General features: G+C 41.7%; 1 protein-coding gene across 3 annotated transcripts in view; it reads left to right on the plus strand.

The window, feature by feature from the left end:
* Positions 1-13,950, plus strand: part of CDC14A (cell division cycle 14A) — a 138,770-nt gene extending 124,820 nt beyond the window's left edge. For 2 of the 3 annotated variants that reach the window (XM_077277418.1, XM_077277420.1), the window contains 3 exons: positions 3,418-3,546; positions 9,776-10,040; positions 12,070-13,950. In XM_077277418.1, the coding sequence (XP_077133533.1) occupies positions 3,418-3,546; positions 9,776-10,040; positions 12,070-12,099 (424 nt within the window). In that variant the 3' untranslated portion in view covers positions 12,100-13,950. The remainder of the gene's footprint in view (positions 1-3,417; positions 3,547-9,775; positions 10,041-12,069) is intronic. The other variant, XM_077277419.1, reaches the window with a different exon arrangement.
* Positions 13,951-26,500: the final 12,550 nt, after the last annotated feature.

Below are 26,500 nucleotides of genomic sequence, written 5' to 3' on the forward strand. Positions count from 1 at the left end.
ATTCATACTCCCTGTCCGCAGAATCCATAAAACGAGTGTCCCACGCCGATCGGCTGCTCTCCGGCGATACACTGCCAGGAGCGAAGCTCCTAGCAGTGTATCGCGTACTGTTCCGGAGTTCAATGACTCCGGCGTCTCGGTTAACAGCAGTACAGCTGCGTTGAACTTTCCCACGCAGCACTGCCGTTAAGCGAGAGTGCCGGGGTCAATGACCGCCGGTTAACCCGCTCGCGCATGCGCAGTGACACACCGACAGGAACTATGGCTCCTGTCAGTGTGTTGCTGCAGCCGTGGAGAGCAGACATATCTCTGGATGTGTCTGTTCTCCATGGAAAATCTTGATACGTGGCACTTAAATATGTGGCAATTAAATATGTGACACGTGGCACTTATACGTGATACGTGTCACTTAAATACGTGGCACTGAAATGCGTGATACGTGGCACTTTGATACGTGGCACGTGTCACTTAAATACGTGGCACGTGGCACTGAAATATGTGGTACGTGGCACTTTGATACGTGGCACGTGTCTCTTAAATACGTGGCACGTGGCACTGAAATATGTGGCACGTGGCACTTTGATACGTGGCACGTGGCACTGAAATATGTGGCACGTGGCACTGAAATGTGGCACGTGGCACTTTGATATGTGGCACGTGGCACTGAAATATGTGGCACGTGGCACTTTGATACGTGGCACGTGGCACTGAAATATGTGGCACTTTGATACGTGGCACGTGGCACTGAAATACGTGGCACTGAAATAAGTGGCACTTAAATACGTGGCACTGAAATATGTGGCACTGAAATACGTGATACGTGGCACTTAAATACGTGGCACTTAAATACGTGGCACTTAGGCTATGTTCACATTTGTGTTGTGCGCCGCATGCGTCCTTTTTTTGATTGATTTTGGACGCAGCAAAAATGCAACTTGCTGCGTCCTCTGCGGCCGGATGCGTGCGCTGCAGTGACGCATGCGGCGCAAAACGCAAGTGCGACGCATGTCCATGCGCCCCCATGTTAAATATAGGGGCGCATGACGCATGCGGCGCCCGACGCTGCGGCGCAGACCGCAAATGTGAACGTAGACTTAAATAGCTGGATAGAGCTGGATCCGCGGGCTGTGATCTGGCCTACGCTCAGCACTCTGCGGAGCGCTGTCATTCAAAACACGTCCACTCATTTTGGTGTTTAGTCCCAAAATGGAGGATGGAAGAAGAAAAGGGTTGGACAAGGAAATGACATCATTTCTTTTTTTTTTCCCCCACTGCAGTTAAAGCTTTATTTGTGTCAAACACAGACAATCTGCAGAGAAAACTGCATAAAAAACCGCACTAAAAACCGCACCAAAAACGCACCAAAAACGCACCTGCGTTTTCTGCCAAGAGCTGCGGTTTTTGTCCTGAAAAAAAAGGATTGAAATCAGGATCGTGTGAACATACCCTTACCATACAGGGTTACGAGGGGGGGCGTCTGACTGACGCCTGCCCTAATAACCTGGGGTTAGTGACAGTGGGGTTAGTAAACCCCAGCTGATGTCTGTTCCGCTTGCTGAGGCGTCTTTGGCTCAAGGCCATTGCAGCTGGCAGAATCGACATGATGTTAACTCCAGTGTGTATTGTATTCCGAGTCATAAAGACAGGAAATGACCTCAATGACTCTTTTTTTTTTTCCCCTTTTTTTTTTTTTCAAACAAACTTTATTTTCAGTACACAATGCTGAAAAAAACGCAGCTGCAAAAAACGCAGCAAAAAACGCTGTGTGTGAAAGCAGCTGCATTTTTTGCCTGCGTAAAAAAACGCAGGTAAAGCAGCAGCAAAATACGCGCGCGTAAAAATACGCAGCAAATATGCTGTGTGTGAAAGTAGCCTTACACCCACACAGCAAATCCACAGCATCTGAGTCCCAAGAGTGTGTTCACACCTAGCAAGCACATTGCTTCATTTCCATCAGGATTTGTAGGAGGGAAAATGTCAAGTATTACAGTAAAGGATTACGGCAGCAGCAGCATTGATGAGGTTTTACCAAATCACATTCACACAATGTGGACAAAAATCCAAGGCGGAAATTGATCGGTGATATATGATCTTTTATGCTTTGGATTTTTACTTTGCACTGGATATATGTGGATGTTGCAGTTTTTGATATGGATCTGCAGCAGAAAATGTGTACATGTGCCAAGTTCACCCGACTGTATTTTCGGCTCAACTGCTGTCCGTGAAAAAAAAAAAAGGTGCAGCCCTTGGGCCAATGTTCAGGTGCTGAAGCTGCGTGTGAACTAGTTTCTTCCATATGTCACTCGCCTAGCCAAGTGTATGGGCACGCAAAAAACAAAATCGGATTCCATGTGGATCATCCATACAACATCTGATTTTTACAGATATATTGAAATTCTTTAGCATAGGAAACTGAATTGGGTCTTGTAAATTTTAACAAACGCTGCTGTATAAGAATGGATGCCATGTGGATGACAATTGAGATGAAAATGCCCATATTTTCTGGATGAAATTCAGACCATTTTCTATACGCTCATGTGAACCTAGCCTTAGAGTGTTGTGCAGCTGGCCACATGGCCGTACCCCTGTCTAGCCGCAGAGGCCAATGGCTGCAAGATTGGGTGGGTGGAATTTTGGCTCCCATCCAGCTATATCAGGCTCGCTCACACTAGCATATCCATCGGACGAGTGCTATGTGATGTGTTATTAGATAGCACATGGACTAATGTTATTCTATGGGGGAGTGCAGTCCCAATTCTGCATGAGAAAACAATTGAAGACACAAAAGAGCACAGTAAAACCAAAAACACTCCGTTGAAAAAAACGTATCAACCAAATACCCTGTTTTTTTACATCTTTTTACTAGCACTTGCTGATTACTGTGATTTTTCTTCAACGGAGTGTTTTTGGTTTTACTGTGCTTTTTTGTGTCTTCAAGTTTCTTGGTGGTGTGTGAACATGTTCCTACAGACTTGTTCACTGTGCAGGTAGCCCATGTGTTCCTGTTTCCATGAGAAAACAATTGCAGCAAGCTACAAGTGGCTCCATAAATTGGACCATGCACGCCCATAGAAGTCTATCGGTGGGTGTAAAACATTGGACTGCACTCGGATGCCATCCGAGTGCAGCCCCATTACCCCACACACAGACAATGGAGAAGATGGAGAAATTAAATTCTCCATTTTCTCCACACCTGTGATCCGATTCTCTCATGCTAGAGAATCAGATCACAGTACCATGACACTCTGCTCAAACATGAGCGAATCTATGCTAGTGTGAGCATACCCTAAGGCCGTGTGGACGTCCTAACCAACTGCAAACAGAAGGTGGGTTTCGAAGTCTCTAAATTGGTTGGCTCTTGTGATACAATAATTGTTGTCCTCTTATGACTATACTTTGTTTTGTGATCCTCCATAGAATAATCGCCTCTAATAGCACACCAGGCTCCATGTCCCCGCTAAAGTCATCCAGGGTGTCTGCATCCACATCAGCAGTGGCAAGAAGAGTGGGGCAGAGCTCAGGGTCCTCTGCCAGCAAGATCAAAGGGTGAGTGTCATGCATTACATGCGTCCAGGCTTACTAGATTCCACTGTTCTTAGTGGAAATCCAGCTGTACAATAGTTTCTTCAGTGAAGCCTCTAATATAATTACCATAAATGAGCTACTTTAAAACTATATCCACAGGATGTGTCTGAGATCAATGTCTGATACTTGTGGTTCCTGCACCTGTATTGTGAACAGGGCTGAGCAAGCAAACATGCGCGGCTTTTTTCTGGAGCTCCTATTGATGTGTGTGGAGAGAGCTGCACATGCGCAGCCACATCTGCACTGACGGCCCTGCCAGACGGGGTTCATCTGTGAGATAGGTGTGGATCCCCGAGGTGCAGCACGCCTTTATCAGTTGTTTATGGCATATCCAGGGTCTTGGAGATATACGCCATCAATGTATGAAATGGAAATCCCATTACCTTACTGTTCTGCATTTAAGGAGGTATTCCCTTCTCCGACATCTTATCCCAATATGTAGTAGGTATAATAATAATCATAATAATTTTAGCAAATATCTCCAATTAAAAAGATAGTGTATTTTTGTTTTATTCGCTATGTCTCTATCCTCATGTGCAGGCATTGCAGGACCTTAGGTATCCATGGTTACAATCACTAGCAACAAGTTAACTGTCTCTGGTTGTAACCATGGATACCTAAGGTTCTGCAATGCCTGCACATGACGAATGATGAAAGAGACATAGCGAATCAGAAAACTATACTACATTTCTAAATGAAGGTACAGTATTTGCTAATATTATTATTACACCTACTACGTATAGGGATAGGATCTTGGAGATGAGAATACCCCTTTAAAGCTCCATTCTGTCACAGATTCTCTCAGATTTGATTAGAAAAATAACTCTGCATTAGCACTAATTGGTGTCAGTCGTGCACAATTGGTATCCTTCACACGATAGATCGCGTTTAGGACTGAAGCCTCAACACAAATGGGAACATATGGTCACTGTGGGACACGTTTATATGGGGTCTGTACACTTCTAATGTTTACTGAAAGAAGAGTAGATGGAAAGATACAATAGTCCCTAGAGGGCCCCCCACCACCCATACTCCTTAGATTGCTGTATTTTGGGATCGCTCTGTGAGCTGGCTGCTATCGTGGCCATATCTTCCATACACAGGAGAGCTCACTATGCTGCACTATCCTGGGCACTCCATGAGAAAGCCATTGCCAAACTTCTCTGCCAGCGGCTTTTCTCTTATAGAATAAAAGGATCGGCAGTTCTAAATTAGAAATGCTGGATTCTTATCTTCCCTATCAGCTGTTGGGGGCTCTAATGCACATTAGACTGTCGGCTGAACCCACCGATATCTGCAGGTTTGGTTGATGTCAGCCTAACATGTATGTGGGCTTTATAAGAACTTTATAAGAACTTTATAAGAGCCTCAAAAGAATGGATATTATTAATAGATATAGCTGCTTTTATAAATGCATATGATATACAGCTCTGGCAAAAATTAAGAGACCACCACATCAAAACCCTGTCATGGCAGCCCAATCTCCAGACCTGAACCCCACTGAAAACCTCTGGAATGTAATCAGGAGGATGGTGGATAGTCACAAGCCATCAAAGAAGACCTGCTTACATTTTTGAGCCAGAAGCAGTGTGAAAGACTGGTGGAAAGCATGCCAAGACGAATGAAAGCTGTGATTACAAATCATGGTTATTCCACATAATATTGATATCTGAACTCTTCCTGAGTTAAAACATTAGTATTGTTGTTTCTAAATGATTATGAATTTGTTTTCTTTGCCTTATTTGAGGTCTGAAAGCACTGGGTTTTTTTTAATTTTGACCATTTCTTCTTTTCAGAAAAAAAAAAAAAATTTATTGCTTGGAAATTCGGAGACATGTTGTCAGAAGTTTATAGAATAAATGAACAATTTAAATTTTACTCAAAAATATACCTACAAAGAGAAAAATCAGTGGTCTCTTTATTTTTGCCAGAGCTGTATATTATTGACATAGCATCAATATATAGAGAAATAACATCAATTTATAGATGATTATTATTATTATTATGACTAAAAAGGGTATTGATGGTGCATTATCATCATTACATTAATATAGAAAGGATTGATAGGGTGTAAAATAGGTGTCGAGAAACATACCGTCCTTTAACCATTATTTTTTTTTTTTATAAATGTAACTTAGTATAAAGGTAGATGTATGAAGCTTCAAGGAATGAACAGCGCAAATCAAAGTCAGTGCTGATGACTGGCATTGAAGACATTAACACCTATTGTCGATCTTGGATTCTGGCTTTTGATTTTCTGCGTGGGATAATGTACCATGATTGCATGTGACAATACTATTATGTCATTGTTCTAATGACTATCAGAAGAATGATCTGACATATAACTATAAAGTGGAGGCACTGCAATTATATATCAGTGGGTGAAATAAGTATTGAACATGTCACCAATTTTCCAAGTAAATATATTTCTAAAGGTGCTATTCACATGACATTCTCACCAGATGTCGGTAACAACTCATCCAATTCACACAGGCAAAGAAATTAAACCATAGATGTCCTTAAAGGGACTCTGTCACCTGAATTTGGAGGGAACAATTTTCAGCCATAGGGGCTGGGTTTTCAGGTGTTTGATTCACCCTTTCCTTACCCGCTGGCTGCATGCTGGCCGCAATATTGGATTGAAGTTCATTCTCTGTCCTCCGTAGTACATGCCTGCACAAGGCAGAGAATGAACTTCAATCCAATATTGCAGCCAGCATGCAGCCAGCGGGTAAGGAAAGGGTGAATCAAACACCTGAAAACCCCGCCCCTATGGCTGAAAATTGTTCCCTCCAAATTCAGTGACAGAGTCCCTATAAATTAAGTTATGTGTAATAATGAGAAATGACTCAGGGAAAAAGTATTGAACACACACTTACTGAAATGTATTTAATAATTCATACAAAAGCCTTTGATGATGATGACAGCTTCAAGACGCTTCCTGTATGGAAAAGCCAGTCGTTTGTATTGCTCACGTGTGATTTTGGCTCATGAGTAAGTGTTGCAACAATAAGGTTGTGAAGGTCTTGAGATGGCTCACTGGTTTTAGCCATCATGAGATGTTTCTTGTGTGGCACCTTGGTAATGAGACACCTTTTTATAAGCCATCAGTTGAACCCAGCTGACTTCCATGGCTTTTTGCATCTCTCCTCATGTTTTAAATAGTTTTTCTCTGTGTCATTTTTCATTATTACACATAATTTAATTTATGGACATCTATGGTTTGATTTCTTTATTTCATCTGGTGAGAATTGTCATTAGCACCTTTTGAAATATATTTATTTAGCACAGAACTTTCATGTAATGGGCTTCAGATCAGCCAAATAGTCATCTCATGGTTATCACTGGCATGAGTACAATAGAAGACATCACCTCTATATAGAAAAGTCAGATTACTTACAAAGGTGATAGTCTCAGCTTAGCTCCTCCCCCTCTCTGCGCAGTGACCCACGCACAGGTGCCAGAGCATGCCCACAACACTACCATGCAGCAGCTGTAAATCTCTAAACGCTGTTAACAGCGGCTCAGGTAACATGGCTGCCCCTATAATCATGTACAGAAGAAAACAAAGTGACAAAATCTACAATTAGAAAAAAAAAATACTAATAATGAATCTGTATCAATATCTGGTTTGAATTAGTAAAAAATATAGATGGCACATGTCCTTGAAAAAAATCCAATAAAGGTTTAATTAATTTAGAAGTGAAAAAAGAAAGCAATCCTGATGTTGGCGGTGTCTTATAGTAACATCATAGTCGCACGCACCTTGTGTCCGCACGGTGAGCCATCTCATTCTGCAATAGGACAGTTGGTTAATAAATGAGAAGTGTAATGGGGTAAAGGTTTAGTAACTACACGATCTATTGCCTCCGAGCATGTGGAGAACGCCGGCACTGGACAGAGACGTGGGGTCTTTGAATGATAAGAACTTGAGCCTGTGCCATGATGTCTTACAATAATAAATGCTTCCTGCAGCCCGGACTGCTCTCCGCTCACCGCTTCCTTTCTCTGGAAATTCCCATTATGCAGCTGAAATCGAACAGATTATTTTCCCTCTAGAGGGAAATTTTTATTACCGCATGAGACATTCTGGTTTATACAAAATGTCATCCCACCTATAGATCAGTGAGTAAAAGAGCCGTAATCACTTGTACACATCCACTCCCCCACATATTGTTCTGGTGGCTACACAATATTTCCTGTGTTTTTTTTTTTTTTGCTGATCTATTAGATAGCCATTTTGTGGAATCCGGCTCCATTTAGGAGAAATCAGATGTAGGCATGGTTACATCAGAATGGGAACCTTCGTTGGAGGCTTGCTCCCGATTTCCCAACTTTTCGTCCAGATGGAATACAATGGATCCCACTGTGCATTCATATTAGACTCTCGTAGTAAGAGAATTGATCAGTGCGGTATCGGGGGTTTATTGTATAATTTGTTATGGAATGGCCAAGCTGTCTACAATATCAAATATAGGAGAAATAGATATACCCATTAATACCATCCCAATGGAAGCTAAGCAACTCTCTGTTGGCTTTTGTCAGGTGAATGCAGCCCTATATAGCATACATATGGCATACATGCCAGGAGCTTTACACTGTATACATTGTTAAATAGATCGGATGGGACTGGTGTGTTTATTTTGTAAATTCTTGTTTGAATGGATGTATAATCTGGATATTAATGGGGTCATCCTGGTATATTTAATTTTTTTTTACCATCAGCTTAATAACTAACAGGCAGGTAGTTGGTAGTCGCTAACTACTTGCCTGTTGTTCCCAACACCGATCTTTGCATAGACCATAGACCACTTTCGGTGACAATTCAGTGGCTTCTGCTGACATCGCATCTCATCCGCTCCGCTTTGTTGACGGGGTGTGACTGCCGACATCATACTGATTCAAGGAAGAAAGCAGAAATGAATGGGTTCACCTGCGCTGTCATCGAAGGATGATAAGACAGGAATCCGAGTAATGCAGGTTAAAACTTCTTCATCAGAACCAACCAGGACTATCATGGTTTATCCCCATGAAGACATTTTAACACTTCGAAACACGTTGACAAATAAAACGCATTACTTGGATTCCTGTCTTCTCATCATCCTTTAATGGCATCACAGGTTAACCCATTTATTTCCGCTTTCTTCCTTGAATTTTCCAATTGGGTCGGCAGCAGCCTTAAGTCTCTCCAATGGTTGTGAACCCAACCCGACCAGGTGAGCACGATTGCGCATTCTTATTTATACTTTTACCCAGACAAGACCCTATTGCTCTTTTAGTCATTTATTACTTTTTACAATTAGACATCTTGCTGATTGAGTCAGCTCCCCACTACCAAACTGCAGGTAGTCAGCTTTAAATCAGTATCACATCTGCAGTCACGCATTAGAGCAGCCGACAAGAAGAAAAACTGCTCTGTTGACGTGTAGCAGCTGAATCGCCAGCAGGAGCGGTCAGTGGCCACTGTGAGCTGGCGCCGGCTAGAACACACACGTAAGTTGTCTCAGCAACTATCTGACTTAATTTTAGACTCATAGTAAATATAAAATAGTCCTGGACAACCCCTGTAACATGAGCACATTATAAATGTAGAGAGAGAGTTCTATATTTATTTCCCCCCTGCCCAGTCTGACCGCCACCTGTAGCTTGTACTGAGCAGTGTTAGATTTCAGCAGCAGCAGGGAGGAGGGACACTGAGGATCTGTTTATCAGGCTAGGTGGGTGGAGATTGACTAAAATGCCTGAATGACTTTAATTACCTTTATGCAAGTTTAACTCAAAGTAACTACACCAGCCCCATCAAGTATTTGACAATGTTTGCAGCTTGCATTTTGAAATTTGGTGTCAGGTACGCCTTATACAGCATTAGTTTATACACAGAACATAGTTTTGGATCATGATGTGAACAGGTCTTGGTAATGTGCCTCCTCTCGATATATAGAGATGTAATAATATATCACTAGTTGTAACTGTATTGTTTCTGCTGCATGAGTATATATATACATGGTATAACCTGGGAACTCCGCGCGGTATTCTGATGGTTGTGCATGCTGGTGACACTCGTTAATACTTTGTGCTGTATTTGCTCCATTAATGGCTTGTATATCAGCATGTCATCGGTTCATGTCATTTTCCTGCATGTCCTTCTGCCGTCAGGGTCTGTGATCTCCCCCCTGTTTTCTCCTCTCAGTTATTCTGTAAATTCACGGTATGCTGGCTCCCTGGGGAACCTGAACTCTGCTCTGGAGGAGATAGACAGCACCCGCGGTTCCTCTCCTTCCCGCCCCAGCTACTCCCCGGCTCACCCTTCCAGCTTGTACCCCTCCAGTCCTCATGGGCGAAGCCAAGGCGAGCTGAACAACAACCGTAACTGGAATGTGTCTACCGCCGGATCCGTCCGACCCGCATACACAGGCCTCACCTCCTCTGCACGCTACCTGAGCCGCTCGATTCCTGTAAGTGTCCTAATATCGCACCCTCACCACCATCAGGCGGTATCCTCCATTCCTGCCTATGCTTACCGCTTCCCCCGCCTTGGGTTTCTTCTTAGCTAACAGCCATGCAGCCCTGCGTACCTGACAACATGTCTTATGTATCTATGTATGGATCACAGAATCAGAAGATATTAACCGATCTGGGCAGGATTATTTTCTACATTGCAATATTGTAAAATAAAAACTTTAACTAGACTTTTATGTAACCAAAATGTCATCAGGGCGCACTAATGGTATACTAAGTGCATGCTCATATTATAGAATAACTGTACAACTGGGTCTGTTTAGAAAGCACGAGTCCCATTTCCCTGGGATCCCGTGACTTAAGGATGTGCTTCCTCCAGATGATGACAACCAAGCGGCTACGTAGGGAGAATTGATTCCTCAGGGACCTCCAAGAGAAAAGATTTTGTAGAGTAGGAAAATTGCACTTAAATAGTTGCCGCGTTCCTGAGCCTTGTAACAATAGCTTGTTCAAGAGAGAAAGTGGGCGCAGCAAAGCCACTGTACAAGTGGAGACTGACAAAGCTTTACTAGGAATTACAGTCAGAATTTCATGTTTAAATGAATCAAGAAATCTAGTTTCCAGCACTGATGGTTAGGGAGCAGCATTTTCTGCTTGATCCAGAAACAATCAGTCTTGTAAAAATCCTACATAGAACAAAAGGATTTATTTTTGGCTGATCAGTTCCATTTTTGGCTAGTAATAGGCTGATGCCCCAACCCTAGATAAAGGGAATCTATCACCAGGTTTTTCCTACCTCATCTGAGAGCAGCATAGTGTAGAGAAAGAGACCCTGATTCCAGCAATGTGTAATTTAGTTTACTGGGTGCAGCAGGTGTGATACCATCAGGTTTTAAATATTCCCCCCCCCTTCCACCCATGGATAAAAAGCTTTCTGTCTACACTGTCTATTGACAGTGAGGTGCTACTCAGTGCTGGGGTCATGGTTGGATGAACGTGGTCTGTAGTCCAGGCAGTGATAATCTCCTGCTGATAAAACACTTATTGTATTAAAGCAACAGTGTCTCAGCCCCTACATTATGCTACTCTTAGATTACATAGCAAAAACCTGCTTATAGATTCCCTTTAAGAGGGCATGGCTTAACCAACTTACATATGTCTATTCTCACTGGACATAGGTCTATTCCCCACAATAAGTTCCCTGGACCCTCTGTCTCCAACTCCCAACCCTAGGGACAACATTGTTGGTGGATACATACAGTGTTGAAACATGTGCAGTGCTCAGCAATATATACGTGTGTGTGTATATATAGTCAGGAAATCCCTTTAAAGGGAATCTGTCACCAAGTTTTTGTTGTTCCATTTAAGAATAGCATAATGTAGGGGTAGGCTGATTCCAGCGATGTATCACTTACTGGGCTGCTTTCAGTAGTTCTGATAAAATCCCTGTTTTCTCTGCTGCAGATCTAGCAGTTCTCTGATGCTAAGCTCTGTATAACCCCGCCCAACACCACTGATTAGCAGCCTTCTGTATGTTCACTGTGCGTAGGCAGAAAACTGCCAATTAGTGGTGGGGACAGGGTCATACAGAGCTAATGAATAAGGAGGACTGCATGACAACAGGTTAACTTGTCCTCTAGTGATAAAATCACTGTTTTATCATCTGGAAATGATCAAAATTACAGTAGACAGCCCAGTTTGTGACACATTGCTGGAATCAGTGTCTGTGCCCCTACATAATGCTGCTCTTAGATTAGGTGGCATAACCTTAGGAAATATTCCCTTTAATGTATGTAAAATCTGTTAATCTAGATTGGTTTTTCACAACTATTCTATAGTTGGCAAATACTAAAGCGAGTTCTCCTCCATTTGTATTTTTTGTTTTAGTGTAAACGTTTTACTAGACCTAAAATGTCCAATTAGTGTGTCAGTGTTCCCCCTGCTTCCCCCATCCCCCGCCAGCACCCCCAGGTCTGTATTGATTGTGGTCCTGTGGATAATGACTATGCCTCTGTTTTCTTCCAGTCCCTTCAGTCTGAATCTGTTCAGTTCTAAAGGCGCCCACGCAGCCGGTAACCCTTTCCCCGCCATGAGTCCTCTGCCGTGGAGAAATGAAAGCGCAATAAAAAAGAGGAATCCATTGTCCAGATAGCATTTGATGTTTAATGGAAGCATGATAACTACTGACGGATATCGCTCTGCTACTGACTGGGTTTTTTTTATTATCATCTCTGATTTTTATTTTATTTTTTTTAATGGACTGGATTTTTATAATGAATTTATTTTTTTTTTGTAGAATTCAGGACTGGTTTGTACATATTTGGTTTGCAAATATGAATGTACTAATAAGGTGTATATGTACATATTACATAGTATATTCTGATTATCTGGCACACGTAGAACCACATAGATAGAATGCCGGATTATTGAAACTGTCAGTCCATTGGAAGTTAGCAATGGGAACATCAGACCTTAAGTGCATGGTGTGAAGACATTTGCTGAAAATACCGGTACTTACCCAGGTTCTGTCGGCTCTGTCTCCAGGATCCAGTACTTTAGGTCCAAAACTTCCCACTGGTATACTACCTGGGCACCAGCTGAGTAACCTTGAAGATGGTGTAAGGGCTCCTTGCAATGCCCCCCAGGATCATTCAGTTAGGCCGTGTCCACATGTCCGTTCAGACGTTCCGTTTGTCTGTTCTGTTTTTGGAACACAACCCCAACTTTGTCCAAAAACTGTGTATAAGGTCACATGCAATGAATATTCAGCAAACCCATAGAAGAAGCAAGTGGCCTAAATATAATGTAAAAGATCAAAACCTTTATTGAAAACGAATCAGATAAAAAATAATTTAAATTAATCCACACAATGAAAAAGAGGTGGGGAAACCAGAAATTCTATATATGTATACGGCTGGGCACATATAGAAAAATAGCTCAAAGAAAAATCCCCAGAAAAAGTAATAGGCCGATGTATAAATATGCACAACATGCTTCTCTCAGGGGAGCATTGTTACACTTGATACCCCCTGATGAAGCACGTTGTGTGAAATGCTCGCCGGATGAACTGGGCACCTTGATCCCTTATTTTGGGCAGTGCGATGTCTGTGAATTTCTATGATTATTGTCTGTATTTAAGATATATTGTTTTTATATGGTAGTTCATTTTAAATGTTGTTTATTTACAGTTGCTATATTATGGATACAATTTTATACATAGACCGATTACATTTTTTGGTCTTTTTCTTAATTTTTTTTATATTGTGCTATTATTCCTATATGTGCCCGACTTTATACATACCATTATATAGGGTTTCTGGTTATCCAACCTGTTTTTCAATTGTTTTTAATCATTTTTTTTTCTGCTGCATTTTCAGTAAAGTTTGACGTTTTGTATTATATTCACTTTGGTCGTTTTCATGCCCCTTCTATGGTTCTGCCGTTTTAGGAGAAACAAACGGATCTGTTGAATCGGTTATTGCGACAGAAGCACATTCCATATGTCTGTCCCATTTTACATCCATAGGGTTCATCTGCGAGTGGACGCGTGAACGGAGACGTAGACTGTTTTCACACCGCGGTATCATGGGCCCATTTTATCATCTGTATTATGGCTGTAATATCTGAGCCTTCTGTAGTTCAACTAAACTGAACTTAGATCACCACGATGTATGTCTGGTTCAGCTAAACCAAGGAAGATTTGGGTATTGCAGTCGGGTAGCGGTGATAAAATGTCCGCTTGTATTATAGCGGTGTACAGTTGCACTACTGATCATAACAATCCAGTATTCCGGCTATTTTTCACTGTGTGTATATATTTATATATCTCTATATCATTTTGTATATGTGTGTGTATATATATATAATAGTGTGTTTATATAGTATACATTTATATACTCACGTGTGTATGTATGTATGTATGTATGTGTATATATATATATATATATATATATATATATATATATATATATATATATATATATATATATATATATATATATATATATATATATATATATATATATATATATATATATATATTATATATACAGTGCCTAAAAGTAGTATTCAACCCCGTGCAGATTTAGCAGGTTTAATAAGATGCAAATAAGTTAGAGCCTTCAAACTTCAAACAAGAGCAGGATTTATTAACAGATGCATAAATCTTAAAAACCAAAAAGTTTTGTTGCTCAGTTAAATTTTTATAAATTTTAGACATAAAAGTGTGGGTCAATTATTATTCAACCCCTAGGTTTAATATTTTGTGGAATAACCTTTGTTTGCAATTACAGCTAATAATCGTCTTTTATAAGACCTGATCAGGCCGGCACAGGTCTCTGGAGTTATCTTGGCCCACTCCTCCATGCAGATCTTCTCCAAGTTATCTAGGTTCTTTGGGTGTCTCATGTGGACTTTAATCTTGAGCTCCTTCCACAAGTTTTCAATTGGGTTAAGGTCAGGAGACTGACTAGGCCACTGCAACACCTTGATTTTTTGCCTCTTGAACCAGGCCTTGGTTTTCTTGGCTGTGTGCTTTGGGTCGTTGTCTTGTTGGAAGATGAAATGACGACCCATCTTAAGATCCTTGATGGAGGAGCGGAGGTTCTTGGCCAAAATCTCCAGGTAGGCCGTGCTATCCATCTTCCCATGGATGCGGACCAGATGGCCAGGCCCCTTGGCTGAGAAACAGCCCCACAGCATGATGCTGCCACCACCATGCTTGACTGTAGGGATGGTATTCTTGGGGTCGTATGCAGTGCCATCCAGTCTCCAAACGTCACGTGTGTGGTTGGCACCAAAGATCTCGATCTTGGTCTCATCAGACCAGAGAACCTTGAACCAGTCAGTCTCAGAGTCCTCCAAGTGATCATGAGCAAACTGTAGACGAGCCTTGACATGACGCTTTGAAAGTAAAGGTGCCTTACGGGCTCGTCTGGAACGGAGACCATTGCGGTGGAGCACGTTACTTATGGTATTGACTGAAACCAATGTCCCCACTGCCATGAGATCTTCCCGGAGCTCCTTCCGTGTTGTCCTTGGGTTAGCCTTGACTCTTCGGACAAGCCTGGCCTCGGCACGGGAGGAAACTTTCAAAGGCTATCCAGGCCATGGAAGGCTAACAGTAGTTCCATAAGCCTTCCACTTCCGGATGATGCTCCCAACAGTGGAGACAGGTAGGCCCAACTCCTTGGAAAGGGTTTTGTACCCCTTGCCAGCCTTGTGACCCTCCACGATCTTGTCTCTGATGGCCTTGTCTTTCCCATGTTGACCATGTATGAGTGCTGTTCACAAGTTTGGGGAGGGTCTTAAATAGTCAGAAAAGGCTGGAAAAAGAGATAATTAATCCAAACATGTGAAGCTCATTGTTCTTTGTGCCTGAACTACTTCTTAATACTTTAGGGGAACCAAACAGAATTCTGGTGGGTTGAGGGGTTGAATAATAAATGACCATCTGAAAAGACTTTTCACAATTTAAAAAAAAAATAAACAAAGAAATAACATTCTTTTTTGCTGCAGTGCATTTCACACTTCCAGGCTGATCTACAGTCCAAATGTCACAATGCCAAGTTAATTCCAAATGTGTAAACCTGCTAAATCTGCAGGGGGTTGAATACTACTTGTAGGCACTGTATATATATATATATATATATATATATATATATAATGTACAATATACCGTATATAACACATTCAGTACACAGACAAGGGTTATATTGACATATCTTGAAGTATATTTTCAATTTTAGAAACTCTTTGTAACCAAAAAAAATCTGAAGATATATTTTTCTGTCTAGAATCATATTTTTGTAATAATGTTTGCTGTGGATTATTCTTTACCTGCATTGTTAGTGTAGGTAGATTTTGATATAAATGCAACCTTAGAGTAACCTGATTACAGCTGTTGTATAAGGAACAAATGGAGGAGATGGGAGCATTATGTGTAACTTTTTCTCTTTTTTTCATAGAATTTTTATAAAATATTTAGCAAATACACATGTTTATCCCTGATGAACATCCTGGAATTTGTTTGGATCTGGAGTAGTGCTCCTATTTGTATTTTTTTTTATTTATTTTTTTAGGCAGCTAGATCGTTTGCTACAGTTCTGCCTTACACCATGTTATTAATACACATTTGTCTTTGTAAATTGCTACCTAATCTGAGAGTAACAATGTAGTGACGGAGACCCTGAGTCCAGCAATGTATCACTTACTTTGCTATTTGCTGTACTTTTAATAAAATCATAGTTTTATCAGCAGGAAATTATCACTAGAGAACTACTTGGTGCTGCCATGTAGTCCAACCACGCCCCCACCACTGATTGTCAGATTTCTGGCTATGCACAGTGTACACAGGAAGCTGCAGGGACGGGGTTATACACAGAACTCCAAGATCTGCAGCAGATAAAACAGTTTTTAATAAAAGCTGTAGCTCCCAGTAAAGTAAGTGACACATCACTGGAGTCAGGGTCTCTTCCCCTACATCATGCTGCTCTCAGATAGGGTAGCAAAAAACTGGTAACAGATTCCTTTTAAATGTAGGATGTAATTTATTGAAAAGTCGGTAACAGATTTTGAGCTCTGGTTACTGGCTGTAAAAATATAAAAATATACAGTAATTAGTTTTAATCTGTGACATTCATTATGCTGAATTAAGTTTAATAAACTGTTTTAGATTGGAAGAAACAAACACACAGAAACACTTTGTAGTAGAAATAGCGCCACTGTAGGCTCAGTGTGGTGCTGCAGTCTGCCCCTATTCACCTGACGGTGGTTATTTCTGTAAGACATGATTTTTTTTTAATCTCTACAGCATTTTTATTCACATAATGGAAACTAAAATAGTGGTTTAAAATTCTACAGGTTACTGATCGCTGCTCTAGCATAGAAGACTGTTAGTCCCTTTTATAAAAATATGTCTTTTATACATTGTTCCTTACAAATGAGAATGATTTCTAAAAACTGGAAATGTAAATATGATATATGTCTTTAAATATGGAAGGGCTTGTTTTCAAAAATTTATGAAAAGTGTGTGTGAAGCTCTGAAAACAGTCTAATCGCTGCTCCCCTGTAAAGGAAATCTGGTAGAATCTGAACTGTTACATCGCTGAGATCTGCACTGTGCTCTGGTTTATCTAGAAAACAAACAAAAATCCTACATTATATTAATAATTACATTCCGTCCAGTGTTTTTTTTCCCGTTGTTTCGTTTTTACGTAGACAGTTTTGATTTATATATAATTTGCTTCACAACTTCATTGATGGCTGCCATTTACATAAGATCATGTTATTCCATGCAGGTAATAGAAATGGTATCAGTAATAAAGGCACATATGCAACTGTTAATTAAGCACATACATTGGTAGTAATATACTGTGATTTGGTGCAAGCTTAAATGGGGTTGTCCCACAAACCAAGTACACTTTAATCAATTGATCTTGGAATATAAATAAGTTGTGTTTTTTTACTGCACTGACATTCATTTTAGAGAAATCTCAAACAGGACGTCAAAGGAAGCTGGTGCTGCACTCACTGCCTAGAAGTGTCTGTCATCCCTCCTGGAATAGGTCATCATTAGGGGGCAGCCTTTCTGTTACTTACTACAGTTTCCTGCATTGCTGCCCTCTGAAGATGTCCTAGATCTTGAGTGATAGATGCATGCTGTGGAGGTGAGTTCAGCACTGGCATTCTGTGTCTATGTCCACTGTCGCTGCTAAATGTGAAATGTCAGAGGCATAGTTAAAAAGCAGTGAGTGACACCAGCGCCCCCCCACTGATAATGATTCGTTTGAGGGTGGTGCTAGAAGCTATGGGGTGGTGCTGTTGTCACTCACCTCTTCTATCTCCACCCCCTTATCAACCACAAGGGTTTGCCCTTGAGTCAAATGCGGACATGAAGAACCACAGCTCTGAAGTAGTTTGTATCATCTAATGCTGCTATTACTACTTTTGAGTGGCTTTGACATGATCATCCATTCCAGAGCTTCTTAATGGGTGATGTATGGCTGTAAAATATTGATCTTTAGAAAAAACACATTACCGTACATAATGATTTACTTAGCAATCAAGTGTATCCTCTATTGTTACCAAAGTCAGTATTGATAGTATTTGCCCTCAACGATGGGTTATTTTTTACACTGACAGTGGGAACTATTATTCTGAGACTATAAATTGAGTTTCCGGCATTGTGTTTTAGATATCATAGTCCTGTAAAGCGAATAATTTCATTAATATGTCTTAATAAAAGGAACCTCAAAGACTAACTTCACTCTTACCCTGAAACATCAGCTGTGACTGCTCTTATCCCCAGTAACTCTCTCCTCCCTTTCCCAGTCTGAGAAGGATATTGGGTCATCACTATAAAGCTGATTTAGTTCTTGTGCCACCAAGGGAAAAAGGTCGCCACCAGTTTCTTTCTTTAAAAGGGTTGTCCAAGCGGTTATCCAAAACTTTTTACCTTAACGAAAAGTATAGTAGCTATGAAGGGTCAGAAAGTATAGTGTCTCCTCGATTTCCCCATGCTTTTAATTACCAGCAAGCACATAGACGGCTGGCAGAGATATCCAACCTGAAAATCACACCAGAGAACACTTAAATGGAACCTGACAGTCTGATCCATGCTTTATGTTCTGTCTGAAAAGTCGCAGCGTTTCAAAATAAAACATAAAAAAGTCTGAAATTTCGGAGCCAGTGTCTTATACAGTCTGCCCGTGGTTCAAGCAACATGTATCAGCTGTCAGGTTCCCTTATTCCAAAATCTATTTTTTTTTTTTCCAAACTACATTACCTTCATAAGTAACCTAACCCTGTCATTCGATACTGACTTCTTTCTGGCTCCTGCTCCTCCATATCTGTGCCTCTGTGCTCACTGTAAAGAAGGCAGTCCATCAGTGATGCCTATGTGACCGGTGTAAACTACATCTCCCACAAGCACCTGCTTCTCTAGGCTTCCTGATCTTCGTACTGCACAGGCTGACATTAACTACTCGCCAAAACTGTTATCTGCTAAGTGGCAATGGGGCAGAGCTGATAGGACAGACCATAAATGTAATTTTTGTATGTTTTATTGGCCCAGTACAGGTTACAATCCTCCATTCCCCACCAATCCTGTACAGTACAGATATCATTGATATTTTTATTTTATAGGTAGGAGGTGTCCATTATAACAATTATGGACATAAATATTCATCCTTTTAAAGGGAGCCGATTCATATAGTCCAAACTATGGATTGTGTGAATCCCAGTCTAGCTGCATGATTACAGCCAGGTATGTAATTCAAAGTCATTTCTGAGATGATATACTTTGAAGATGCGGCTAAGGACCATTGCCAGAGACCAGACTAGTCCAGTGTTGGCCCTGGCCGGCTCTTCCCAGCGCTATTCTAGGTGATTGGCAAGTCTGTTATTATGTACACAGTGAGGCTGCAATTCATGGTGCCTGCAGTTTGGGCAGCATGAATCGCCTGACAGGTTCCCTTTAAAACACACATATCAAGCTCTGGCCCATGGGCCTAATCTAGCCCTCAGCGTGATTATATTTGGCACGTGAAAATCGGGGACTATGTTGGTATGTTGGGCCATTATACTGTATGGAGGAGTATGTGGGGCCATTATACTGTGTAGGTGACGATGTGAGACCATTATACTGTATGGAGGAGTATGTGAGGCCATTATTCTGTATGGAGGAGTATGTGGGGCCATTATACTGTATGGAGGAGTATGTGGGGCCATTATACTGTATGGAGGAGTATGTTTGGCCATTATACTGTATGGAGGAGTATGTGGGGCTATTACACTATATGAAGGACTCTCTTGGGCCCATTATTCTGTTTGGAGGACTATGTGGGCCCATTCTGTATGGAGGACTATGTTGGGTCCATTATTCTGTATGGAGGAATATGTGGGGCTCATTCTGCATTGATGATTATGTGGTGCTCATTATTCTGTATGGAAGACGATAGGTGAGGCCCATTATACTGTATGGAGGACTCTGTGTGGCCCATTATACCGTGTGGGGATCACCGTTGGGGCATCATGCTGTGGTCACCATACTTTGCTGTGGGGTACAGTAGGGTCATCATACCGTGCGTGTGGAGGAATTCGCTGTGGGTGTATCATACTGTGTTTGGGGGACACTTATTGGCATCATGCCTTATTATCTGTATTATTTGTTAATTCAAGTTTTTTATCCTTTGTTATTGCATATTTAAATTAGGCCATTGGGCCATAAGCTTTTATTGCTCTTACATAACATATTCTACTATTCCGATATGTCCCATTTGTGATTATGTGCTAATTTTATTCTAAGATCTATTAAAATGTACTTTGTTCGTGAGGAACCCCTTTAAGTTTGTTTCCATATGAAAATTTTCATCATTGTATTTGATAAGGAAAAACGTCCACAATTGTAGATATTTTTTAATAAATGTCAAGATTGGCCCGCGATGTTGGCCGTTTTTCAATTTTGGCCCTTTGTGTATTTGAGTTTGACATCCCTGCTTTAAGAGAAGCTTTAAGAGAAGCTTTTGGTGTCTTAGTGGCTACACAGTAAGAATGGGATGTCTACTGTATAAGAATACCAGGTATGTAATGCAAATGCACAACTTTTTCTGAAACAACTACAGCATGTATCCTTGGACAGCGAGGTCAGTAAAACACTCTGACACTTGGATTTTCAGGGCGTGATATCTGGAGCAGCAAGCACTTTTGTAAATTGATTACATTTGATACATGTTTTTATTGATTGGTATAATGGGAATAGTCCTTCAATAACTGACCCTTCTGAACCCGTTAGCTTGACATTGGAGGAAAAGGGACTTCCAGCAGTCACACCTTCATTTCTAGGCTTTGAATGAATTACGCAGTATGTAATTAACTCTGGCCATGTATATTAGCAATAAACATCTCGTAAGCCTACCAAAGATTGTATTTAAGTGATGTTTCTGTTGATTCTACAGTAGACAGAGCGGAGCTAAGGGTTTGACTGTGGCTCATATGCAGCAATATTGCCTTCCATTTCAAAAGTCCCTCCACTAAAGAATAGGAAGGAGTTTAGATCCTACAAAGTGTTAATACACATCAAATGCAGTAATTTAAAGAAGAGCTTCCATCAAAGTTTTTATCCTCATAATATATTGCAATCATCATATTATATAGCACTGTGTACTTACAATTGCTCATTTTGTCTTTCTACCCAGTTAATCCTTCTCTTTTCTCTGATCTATGTAAAAACAGGAAGTATATTTTCCCTGCAAAAATAATTTCCCTCTTCAACTTCTGACCCGGCTGCTCCTCTGCCCCTCCCCCATGTCACTGACTTTTGCAGTGAGTCATGAGTCGTACAGGGAAAATTGACCTCCTGTTTCTACATACATCTGCTTAGGCTGGTTTCACACTAGCGTTTGCATAGGGCTGCGTACTTACCTTCAGATCCGCATCCGTTGCGTTCGGCGGGCACATCAAAACGCCGTGCAGGGACTCATCCGCATACAATGCATGACCATGCATGTCCTTGTGTACACAATGTTAAAGATAGGTACGCAGGACGGATGCGGATGTCTGCGGATCTGAAGGTAAGAAGTACGCAGCACTATGCTGTGTACACAAACGCTAGTGTGAAACCGGCCTTAGAAGGATTCAGCTAGTCTGTGTTTAATCACGTGATGTCTTAAACCTAATGGCAAAGAGAAGAATTAGCTGGGTAGAAAGGCGAAATGAGCAATTGTAAGTACACAGCACTATATAATATGATGACTGCTATATATTAGGATAAAAGCCTTGATGGGCGGAGTTTCTTTCACATAGTACTAACTGCCTTAAGAACTAATTTTAGCTCCTACTCTGACTCCCTGGATGGGTTAATATGGTCACCCCAGTCACAATAATCCTGGGTCCCTGGGAGACTTTATTGTACTAGGATTCAAAAAGTGAAAATAAAATGTGTTAAAAACCTCTAAACATTCTGTGTAATCGTAAATGATCTCTTAATAAATGTACAGCAATAGGAATCTATTTCTACCTCCCCTCCAAATGAAACTGTTTTTATTGATTTAACTTTTTATTTAATAAAGAACTGTATTATGCAAGTGTGTCCATGTGTGTTCACACAGAAGCCGCTTATTATAGAAATAAAGGGGTTGTCCCATCATAATTGTTAAGGACACACTGCTCCCCAACCTCTTGGCTTTCTGTTAACTGGGATCCCCATTGATTGACATAACAAACTAGCAGCATAATTTAGCTGCTGGCCCAACAGTGCACTTTCCAATGCTGCTATGTGACACAGCATTGCTTCTGCAGCATCGAGGAGCGCAACACCCCTGAGGCTGGCCAGGATTAGGAGCTTGCCTCTGCAGCATTTAGAAGTGCAACACCCCTGAGGCTGGCCAGGATTAGGAGCTTGCCTCTGCAGCATTTAGAAGTGCAACACCCCTGAGGCTGGCCAGGATTAGGAGCTTGCCTCTGCAGCATTTAGAAGTGCAACACCCCTGAGGCTGGCCAGGATTAGGAGCTTGCCTCTGCAGCGTTGAGGAGCGCAATACCCCTGAGGCTGGCCAGGATTAGGAGCTTGCCTCTGCAGCATTGAGGAGCACAACACCCCTGAGGCTGGCCAGGATTAGGAGCTTGCCTCTGCAGCATTGAGGAGCACAACACCCCTGAGGCTGGCCAGGAATAGGAGCTTGTCTCTGCAGCATTTAGGAGTATAATACCCCTGAGGTTGGCCAGGATTAGGAGCTTGCCTCTGCAGCGCTGAGGAGCCCAATACCCCTGAGGCTGGCCAGGATTAGGAGCTTGCCTCTGCAGCATTGAGGAGCACAACACCCCTGAGGCTGGCCAGGATTAGGAGCTTGCATCTGCAGCATTGAGGAGCGCAACACCCCTGAGGCTGGCCAGGATTAGGAGCTTGCCTCTGCAGCATTGAGGAGCGCAACACCCCTGAGGCTGGCCAGGATTAGGAGCTTGACTCTGCAGCATCGAGGAGCGCAACACCCCTGAGGGTGGCCAGGATTAGGAGCTTGCCACTGCAGCATCGAGGAGCACAACACCCCTGAGGCTGGACAGGATTAGGAGCAAGACCGGCCAGCCATCTAATCTGTATAGGGATTTTAAACTTTGCCCCAACAGATGATGCCACTTAATCGGACATGTAAAATTTTCGATGACTGATTCAAGGCTTCCCTATTGCTGAATGGAGGTCTATGTCTACACCATGTACACCTTGATTCCTAGACTGCCTTCACTATCATGGTGTGATGAGTTTTATATTCCATGTTACTTTTGCATAGTTCCACTAAAGAACAAAAAATTGTGACCTTAAAGCTGAGAATCGTAAATAATCAATGCTTACTATGAACAGCAATAATATCCTTCCAGTTGTGGCTACGTTGTGATCATCTCCAAGGACAGATGACGGAAGTCCACACCAGACCAAGCAATTCAGTGTAAAATTTGTGGTGTTTGAGTCAAGTGTGGAGTACAATCATCTGTGAAGTTACACACAATCAGGGACACAATATATTTAAAGGAGTCTTCTGGTTTTATGTAAATAAAGCTTAATAAAAAAAAATTAAGGAAAAACGGGTTTTCAGCTTTCTAATATACTATGGGCCGATTCATTAAGACTGATATTTTGTACACTTTATGATGGACATGGAGGAATAAGGTGTGCCATATCCATTTTGAGGCCACTTAAAGAATTTGGCACATCTTATCAGGGGCGTGCACCTCTGTGGCCCCAGATCCAAAATGTTACTCCAGTTAGGCACCGGAATAACATTTCTGTCCTAAGAAACACTGCCACTTTTGATAACTTTAAGGGGCAGGTGTATCCACATCCCGGGCACACGCATTAAATATGTTTGGTGCATCTCATCACTGGCGTGCGCCTTGCTGAAAGTGTTATTCCAGTCAGTAAGGTAAGTTACGCAACATATCTTTTGAAGAATTTGTTGGGCGGGCTTCATCACACCCTGTCTCACCCATGCCGGGATTGGCGAGAATATTAAAAAGTCACAACATTTTATAACTTTTTAACGGGTTAGGACCCGTTGAAGTGCTGAGGCACAAAACGGCCGTCGTCCGCGTTTTTTTCCACACCCCTCCCTGCACATGTTGTAATATGTCCGAATAAAATTGTGACTATCTTATACGGGTAAGTGCACTTTTTTTCATCTTTTTATGGATATCTAATATATAAAGCTGAATGTGTGTATGTCCGGGATTGGCATCTGAACCGTCGCAGCTACAGCCACAAAATTTTGCACAGTCACACGTCTGGACCCCGAGAGCGTCATAGGCTATGTTGTGAGGTGAAATTTTAACCCCGCGCTTTCCAATTCACCAAACAATTTTGCCCCTATCTACATAATGGGGAAAAAATGAAAGGAAAAGTGTTGGAGGCAAATTAACAGCTGCCAGATGTGAACAAGGGGGACTTAAAGAATGAGAGCGATGGCGCCAAAGAGTATATACTGTACAGTTGCTAAGGTGGGGCCCCGACATGGGATAATCACCACACCACCACGGGGATATGAACACACACAAAATGCGCCACACACTACCACGTGCTCGAACACATATACCACCCTCTGCGTACATTTCACCACACATACACCAACCTCGCCACATAAAAGTCGAAACACAAAAGTCGCCGCTCAAAACTCGCCACATGCAAAACTCTCCACATGCAAAACTCGCCACACGTGCAAAACTCACCTCATGGAAAACTCGCCACACGCAAAACTTGCATACGCGGAAAAATTGCCACATGCACAAAAGTTGCAACACATGCTAAAGTTGCCTCACACAAAACTTGCACATACTCAAAAAGCACCACACATAAAACTCGCCACGCGCAAAACTCGCCATGCGCAAAACTTGCTGCACACAACTTGCTACACTAACCTGTCACATGCAACTCGACACACAAAAAGTTGCTACACGCATGTCGCCACACAAAACTCATCTCACAAAAGTCGCTACATGCATGTTGCCACACGCAACTCAACACACACAACTTGACACACGAAACTCGCCCTAAAACACACACAAGTCTGGTATTATCCTTCAAAAATATAAATCTGATTAATAAGCAGACAAACTACAAGAGCAACAAATGTACCATATAGGAATCCGGCAGCTGTCAGTCACATGACCAGTCTATTATGTGTATGTGTGAGCTAATATATACTGCCAGGGGGTGGGCTTACTGTTGGCTGGGGATTTATCAGGCTGCCAATTTAGCTTACAAATACTGAGGTAAAAATACTGACCAAACAACGTGTGAACGAGGTCTAATACAGGAGGAGATGACATACAGATATATACTATATACAGGAGGAGATGACACACAGGTATATACTATATACAGGGGAGATGACACACAGGTATATACTATATACAGGGGAGATGACACACAGGTATATACTATATACAGGGGAGATGACACACAGGTATATACTATATACAGGGGAGATGACACAGGTATATACTATTTACAGGGGAGATGACACACAGGTATATACTATATACAGGAGGAGATGACACAGATATATACTATATACAGGAGAGATGACACACAGGTATATACTATATAGAGGAGGAGATGACATACAGGTACATACTACATACAGCAGGAGATGACATACAGGTATATACTATATACAGGAGCAGATTACCTACAGGTATATACTATATACAGGAGGAGATGACATACAGGTATATACTATATACAGGAGGAGATGACATACAGGTATATGCTATGTATAGGAGGAGATGACATACAGGTATATACTATATACAGGAGGAGATGACACACAGATATATACTATATATAGGTGAGATGACACACAGGTGTATCTAATATATAAAGCTGAATGTGTGTATGTATGTATGTCCGGGATTGGCATCTGCACCGTCGCAGCTACAGCCACAAAATTTTGCACAGTCACACGTCTGGACCCCGAGAGCGTCATAGGCTATGTTGTGAGGTGAAATTTTAACCCCGCGCATTCCAATTCACCAAACAATTTTGCCCCTATCTACATAATGGGGAAAAAGTGAAGGGAAAAGTGTTGGAGGAAAATTGACAGCTCCCAGATGTGAACAATGGGGACTTAAAGAATGAGAGCGATGGCGCCAAAGAGTATATACCGTACAGTTGCTAAGGTGGGGCCCCGACATGGGATACTCACCACACACGGGGATATGAACACAAACACAAAATGCGCCACACACTACCACGTCCTTGAACACATATACGACCCTCAGCGCACATTTCACCACACATACACCAACCTCGCCACATAAAAGTCGAAACACAAAAGTCACCACTCAAAACTTGCCACGCGCAAAACTCGCTACATGCAAAACTCGCCATATGCAAAACTAGGCTCAAGCAAAACTCGCCACACATGCAAAACTCACCTCATGGAAAACTCACCTCATGCAAAACTTGCAC

Source organism: Ranitomeya variabilis, chromosome 8 (assembly GCF_051348905.1).
Source record: "Ranitomeya variabilis isolate aRanVar5 chromosome 8, aRanVar5.hap1, whole genome shotgun sequence".
Taxonomy (NCBI): domain Eukaryota; kingdom Metazoa; phylum Chordata; class Amphibia; order Anura; family Dendrobatidae; genus Ranitomeya; species Ranitomeya variabilis.